The sequence below is a fragment of the Oncorhynchus mykiss genome, chromosome 13 (assembly GCF_057628025.1).
Source record: "Oncorhynchus mykiss isolate SJ-2025 chromosome 13, ASM5762802v1, whole genome shotgun sequence".
NCBI lineage: Eukaryota > Metazoa > Chordata > Actinopteri > Salmoniformes > Salmonidae > Oncorhynchus > Oncorhynchus mykiss.
The window spans coordinates 29,343,086-29,350,625 of NC_143034.1; the positions used below are offsets into that span (position 1 = coordinate 29,343,086).

The 7,540-nt window shown below is 42.2% G+C and overlaps 1 protein-coding gene across 1 annotated transcript; it reads right to left on the bottom strand.

Moving 5' to 3' along the window:
* Nucleotides 1-298: 298 nt before the first annotated feature.
* On the bottom strand, nucleotides 299-4,554 carry LOC110485910 (pre-mRNA-splicing factor CWC25 homolog). The gene is made up of 9 exons (XM_021557136.3): nucleotides 4,146-4,554; nucleotides 3,522-3,694; nucleotides 3,085-3,321; nucleotides 2,894-2,963; nucleotides 2,637-2,785; nucleotides 1,727-1,808; nucleotides 1,305-1,594; nucleotides 1,005-1,172; nucleotides 299-903 (listed from the first exon to the last, which is right to left on the bottom strand). Exons 1-9 carry the CDS (start codon nucleotides 4,161-4,163, stop codon nucleotides 789-791), a joined length of 1,302 nt encoding a protein of 433 aa, XP_021412811.3. The 5' UTR covers nucleotides 4,164-4,554; the 3' UTR covers nucleotides 299-788.
* Between the last annotated feature and the right edge of the window lie 2,986 nt (nucleotides 4,555-7,540).

The window sequence follows — 7,540 nt, forward strand, 5'->3', positions numbered from 1 at the left end:
ATAATGGAAATAAAGACAAGTTACAGTACAGTAAGCTATAAGCCTGTGACTGAAACACCAAAACACTGGAGATGGGCTACACTTAAATCCAGCATTATTATCATCCTATAAAACCAAAAGGGTTCCACGATAGTCATTCAAAAATGTATGTCTACTTTATGATGATGCTGGTGAGTGTGCCTGAGAATTTCTGTATTTCGTCTTCATAGGACATTTTCAATTATCGTAGTTCTCTGAAGGTGTATCAAAGCAGTAATCAGCATCACATACAACAACACATGTCAACTCAAAGACGTTATTTAGTTTGTTAGTCCCCAACTCAAAGAACTTTAGGAACATTTTTTTATTAAGATCCACAATTCTTCTCCTTTACAGCAATACACTAAAGATATCCAAGGAACATCATTTACAAAAGGGTTGTGTGTGTGTGTGTGTGTGATAAAAGTTTGAATAATTCTAACCATTATAGAGAACACAATATACAATTTCCACTTAAAACAAATCCAAAGTTGCTCATTCTATAAAGGTGAGTATGTTGCTGGTGAATGGCACGGGTAAGTTTTGCCATTACAGAGGATCCTTTGCATTTCTTTAGTCAGGGCAATGACTAAGGGGCAGTTTCACAGGGCCTGAGTGCAAATGCATGGTGCCTCTGCAGTGTCTGTTTTGTTTATTAAAATATAAATGAGTTGGCAGTCATGGCAAACCAGTGCAGATATTTCAGTGTGGTAGCTGGTGCATATTTTTTACTCTCTCCTCCATCAACCCATTCCTGCTTCTTCTAGTTCTCATCTCCTCATGAAATTCTTCTCCAGGGATGCGGGGGTCCTCTGTATGGAGTGGATGTTTCTCTTGACTCGGTCCTCCAAGGATGAGGTGGACGCACTCTCCAGCTTCATGTTACTGCAGGGAAGGACACAACAGTTTTAGAGGACCAGACAACAGCCAGAGTAAGCATGCCATACGTGCACTAATGTGTGCACGTCAGTCAGCGAGATACTTACTGGATAAAGCCAGCGTTGCGGTCATGCTTGCCGCCTTTCTCTTTCTCCCGCTCCTTCTCATCCTGCCGTTTGTAACTTCTAATGTTGATTTCACGCTCTTCGTCTCTCTGTTTGGCAAAGTCCATCATCTCTCTCCTCTTCTTCTCCAGCTCTTCAGCAGAGAGACATCTAAGAGAATATCACAAAGATAAATATAGGGATAAGAAAACACTTTAGGATGGGGTTGTTCGATTACCATTAGTTCACCAATGATTGAACCCAAGTGTGATACTTGTATAAACAGGTGCTGTGGACTCTTACTTGGTGGTACTGCTCTGACGCCTCTGGTAGCGATCTTTCTGTGGGCTGGGGGCTTTGGGACGCTGGAACTGTGGAACTTTGAACTGGTCTGTCCTATGGGATGAGTGGTTCTCTGATTTGTGAGAGGAGTGGTTGTCTGTCCTGTTAGAGGAATGGTTGTCTGTCCTGTGAGAGGAATGATGGCGGTTCCCATCTGTCCTTTGAGGCGATCGAGAGCAGCTCCTCTCCTGAGAACGGTGCCTCGAGTGGTTGGGGGGCTTCGAGGACTGATGATGCCTCCCAGCTGGAAACTGAGGAGAGAAATTAGGCGATGAGCGGTTCACATCTCTCTCAGGAGGATTTAAATAACTTTGAATTGATTGGACTAAGATAACAACGTTCATGGTGTCATTGTCAATATATAAAGATTGAGCCGTACTGACCTGTAGTCCATAGCCAGCTGGGACATTGCGGTGGTGGGAATGTGAGTGGGTTGTTTCTTTGGATTCCTCTTTAGAATGGTGCCTAAGTAAAGATACATCACTCAGTTAACCCAATGAGTTTGTACTTCTAACCCTTTTAAACATTGCGTGTTTGAGCTACATACTTATGGGTTGTACCATTGGATGAATCTATTTATTCTGCATCCGTAGGTGCTAACCATTAGTCTGTGTGATTATTAACGGCGGCTGAGCTAGAGCGGTGTTTGTGAGATAAGTGCGAATGTCTGTAGAGTCCGAATGGTTTCAGCTACCCATCTATGAAAGGCTCCTGAACACGCACATGTAACAAGTTTTGTTCTGACGCTCACAAGCTACAAAAGGAGTCATTAGAAGGTAAGAGGTTCTTCTACATAGAAGACCATAGGAAATCCCAGGACAGTGTCTATAATACTGTAATAAGCTCACATAGTTGTCACTGACTATCCATTTCCCAGTGAGCAAACCATTTCTGTACTTGCAGCATTAATATAAATAATTTTTTTATCAGGTTTTTGCTTCAGCAAACCTTATTTCTTTATGGACATTTGTCAATTAACGCAACTACTTATGACAAATTGTTTTGTGTTCTACATGTAGCCCTGGTTGTCCTGAAAAGAAAATAGTAAAACACGTCACTGAGAGGCTAAATGTAAATCAGATAAATCCTAATTAAAAGCCAAATTTTGCTGGGGTCTAAGGACTGATAGGATTAAACACACAATCTACCCCATTGCCATCAACAATAGAAGCTGCGAGCTAGATTTGTAAACTATCACAAAATGCTTAAAGATCAAAACAGTTCAACTGAACATCTGATCATATTGGCATCTGTTTACTGCTCCCGAGAAACCTCTATTGAAGTTAGGTGCACCTGTGTTTTTTATCTTCATCCTCAGAGCTTGAGCTCAAGCTCCTTCTCTTATGCTTCTTCTCCTTTCTCCTCTCCTTCTCTTCCCTTTTCTCCTTCTTGTCCTTCTTCCTCTTCTTTTTCTTGTCTTTCTTTTCAAGATTCTGACGCAGCTGAAAGAAAATAAAAAGTGAAAAACGGTTGCTACTTTAGAACCCAGCTATTACTACAGCAGGCTGAAACTGATTTCATTGCAGTTTTATTGGAGCCATCCAATTTACCATTTCTTTGATCTTCTTCATTTTCACTGGGTTTGTCAAGACCTCCCTCCTTTTCTCCTCCTCTCGTTTCCTTGAAAAATAAGACGTGTCATTATAATCAGCTCTTGGCTAACAGCAGAACATCAGTGTATGGTATAACAGTTGCTAGATGGACACACTAAATGGTAAAGAAAGAGACCAGAGTGACTGACTTGATATCAAACAGCGGGTCCTCTCTGATCTTGGCGGCCATGTCGAGGTTGGATGCAGGGGTGGAGGGGTTGAAGATTGAGCCAGGCAGGAGGCCGGTTTGTTCGGATGGACCATTCTCTGGCTCCTCAAACTGCTGGGTAATCTGCTTGTCGATGGGGCGGCCCAGCAGGTACTCATCACGAGACACCTGACCACCTGGCCCCTGGTACATCCAGTCCAACCGGTCATCTTTTTTCCTGTAAAACAACAACAAAAAAGCAGTTGAGTGTTAGTGACTGCATCCAAGGGGAGTATCTCTGTCCATTTGTCTGTGGTGAGAGGGCACACTTAAATTGCTCTCGTTTGATTTTTAAACCTAGACAGGACAGTGGTTTCTCTATCAAGGTGAGACCTATTACTTCCTCCTCATCATAAGGGTCGGTGAGGTGAGCATTACTTTAAAGCCCCAGTCTGCTGAGCGAATCTGGTGATATCTTCTCGAGCTCGTTCCTCTCTCAGCTCCTTCTGAAGCTCCTCGATCTTCTTCGCCTCAGCCTCGTGCTTCTGTTCAGCCTTCCACACCCGCTCTATGTTTTTCATAGTCTGGGGATGCCAGCTTTTCTTCAAGTTCTGACAGAGATGAGGGAAAGTGATATTCGATATAATTAAACAAAACAGGTAAATATCGCTACAATTGATCAATACAACCATTTCTGAATTCCAATTGTTCTTCTGGGAAGGTAAGGATTTACTACGTCTGAGTAACGTTAACTAGCTAAGTAGTTGTGTGACAACATAACTGGAAAAATATAAAATAAGCACATCTTCAAAACTTTATTTAGTTAGGTGGTCAACTTAGTTAACTAGTTACGCCAACTAGCCATCGTTGTCGTGGCAGTGATGGCGTTTCGCTTCACTAAACACTAGTTCAGAAGTTGGCAGTAGGTGAATCAAGGTGGTTTTGTGATGAGTTAGTTAGCTTGCTAGACATAAACAAAACAAACATGCGTAGCTAGCTAAATTAGTTAGTTAGTTAAGCGCTAACGTTAGCTTTGTACGCTAATAATTTGCTCATACTTACGAGGTCACCTCCTCCCATCTTGACTTAGATCGTCCACTCGGTCCAATTGAGAAATAAGATGTGAATAAACGTGTCCTCTACCTATGTGGTTATTGTACTTGACAAAACAAATGTCTGTTATTATCTAAATAACATCGACAATTGCATGCTAGGTTAGCGTGATGTGTTTTTCATAGTACTTCCGGCCTTTCTGATTATTTTTTTCCGGTTGTTCAAGAGTGCGTAATTCTTCTTCGGCTTCATCTTCTTCTTGGGGATTGGGTTGGCGGATCGCATCCAACTTTCAAGGAGCATACACCGCCACCTACTGTACTGAAGTGTAAGGCCAATCACGGCCTAACTACAGTATATTAAATTCCCTTCGTTAGTCCTGTTCCTCTAAGAAAGTGAAATTGACCCCTAGACATCACTTCCCCCCCTTTCCTCCCCCACTACACCACCAACCCCAACCCTGTCCAACCTCTCTGACCCTTTCACACCATCTCTCCCTATCTACATCATACAATTCTCAAAATATCAACACAGGCTCCACCGTTTCCTCTACTAAACACTCATCACACAGACCTGTTTCATGTCTCCCTATTATCCACAACATGGCATTCAAACCTGTGTTCCCAAATCGTAGTCTACTCCACACAATTTTACTCTGTCCTACATCCCATACTCCCCACCTGACCGATACACACAATAAAATGGCCTCCCCTTACTACTAGCATCCCATTCCCTTTGCCAAAATGGAGCCCTTTTGCCCGGATCAAGGACTTGACTTCCCAGCAGCCCAGTGGGACCTGAATATCTACCCCCTCTCTCCTCACAGCACTCTTAGTCACCACATTGGCCTTCTCATTACCCTCCACACCCACATGGGGAAGAACCCAACAAAAGCTTCCCACCACTCCCATCCTTTCCAGTCTCATTAACAGCACCAAGCCTATCCGACCTGTCCGTCTTCCTTCCTTCTGTCTTTCTTCTCCCTGTCCCACCTCCTTAAATCTGTCATCTATCATCAGGGTGAACAACATCGGACTAACCACACTTCCCTGAGGAGTACCATGATCCACTTCAAACCGCATTGACAATTCTAACTCCACCCTCACCCGTATGACTCGATCAAACAGGAAATCCATGATCCAGTTTTACAGACGTCCCCCAATTCCCAATGCACTCAACTGGATCAACAACCCTTCCCTCCACGTGATATTGTAAGCTTTTTCAATGTCAAAATACACAACCCTCATCACCTCTTTTATTGTCAGGGCCTTGGTTATCTCTGTACTAACTGTCACCAGGGCATCCATGGCAGACCTCCCTCTACTGAACGAGAAGAGGCTGGTGGGAGGAGCTATAGGAGGACAGGCTCATGGTAACCATGTTTGACTCCATTCCATTTATCCAATTCCATTCATTACAATGAACCTGTCCTCCTATATCACCTCCCACCAGCCTCCACTGTCCTGAACCTACTCTGTGCTAAGCTCATCAAACCCATAAATCCCAAGAAATACATTATTCTACTCACTACCATCTTTTCCATCAATTTACACATGTTGTTTGTCAGTGCGGTAGGCCTATAACTGCCCGCCCTAGTGGGATCTTTACCTGGTTTTACAAACAGCAATATCACCGCACGTTTCCACCCAGCAGGTATCACCCCAGTCTTCCACACCTTATTATACCACCCTAACACTGTTTCCAACACAATGTCCAGTGCATGCTTAAACATCGTATAACACACTTTATCTTCTCCACAGCTCTCCAACTCCCTTGTCATCTCAAACATAGAAAACTCTGCATCCATTGCTTCTCCTGACTCCCCTTTTCTCTTTAAGACATCTCCATGTCTCCTCTTACTCCCAGAATGCGTTCAACAGCGCAGCATTGTGGAACTGTTTTCCAAAAAGTAGCCATGAAAATGCTCTCTGATCCGTTTAAAGCTCTCTCTCTCTCTCACACACACACACACACACACACAATCTGGTTCTAGCAGTGCATCTTATAATAAATTATGATGAAGTACTGAATAAATAAACAACATACTACTTAGTGATATGTCTCGTTTTATTTCCATAAAGAACATTTCTCTATTAAAATTACAAGCAAGTCTTAAAACCAGGCAGCAGTACTTAAATTATTACAAAATATTGTTTAAATTCATATCTACTGCGACAACATACTACTGTAATCAATAAAATAAGATCATTTAAATAGTATTTTAATCATCTTCAATCTGCTCCTATCTAACACATACAACTCAATAATAACATTTCTGATGATAATAGAGATAGCCAGTAGGCCTATTTAATACATGTATCAAGTGTTCCTAGGTAGGCCTATTGGAAACGCAAAGCTACAAGGGGGAAATTCCAACCCGATTTAAGTGCGTGTAGAAGGGAATTTAATTCCCTTTTTATGCACTTTTCTCTCTACACGTATTCTGACCTTGAATTTAGGCATGAGAATAGCATGCTATTCACTTGCTATTTGTTTAGGTAGACATAAAACAAATGAAGGTGTAGTGGAGACCCCATACCCCATATTATTTTTATTTTTGTATTATTTTTTGTATTTATTTTCTCCCCCATTTCAATCTTGTCTCATCGCTGAAACTCACCAACGAGCTCAGGACGCAAAGGTCGAGTTATGCGTCCTCCGAAACATGACCCGCCAAACAGCACTTCTTAACACCCTCTTGCTTAACCCGGAAGCCAGCCGCACCAATGTGTCAGAGAAAACACTGTTCAACTGACAACCGAGCTCAGCCTGCAGGCACCCAGCATGGCAGCAAACTGAAGTGTATCAACCTAGCCTATCCTCTTTTCCACGGTGAAGTTTATGAAATGCTGGCCTTATACTGTAACTTGCAAGGGTGACGTTTGGAGACCCAAGCTATAGGCTTCTGTGGCCATCCGCAAATGACTTTATAGCGCCAAACCTACCGAGTTGATTTATGACTTTTAGAATGTTTGAATTATAAACCCAGATTTTTTACTGTATTTTTTCCAATCTGTTTTAATATTAGCCACTCTCTGTTGACAGTCACTGTACATACTGTACATTTAGCATCTTTCCATGACATCGTTAGTTTACTTTTTTTGCCTCTGTCAAGTTTGTGTGGTTGTTCCTGAGGATAGCTAGCAATAGTGGATCATATTAGGCTACCTAGTATTACAAATTGGGCAATCATTCGGGACATGTAGCCTATTTGAATCATTATGGAACGCAGACCATATGTAGCAGTTTAAATCTGGAGCCTGGTGCACAGTTTACGACAAATGGACCGCTATCATCAAAGTTACATGATTAGTGAGGATTATTAGGATAGATTTATAGGACTACTGTTCAACCCCTATTGTACACTTTTCTCACTTTCAAATATTTCAGAATTGAACCACGGA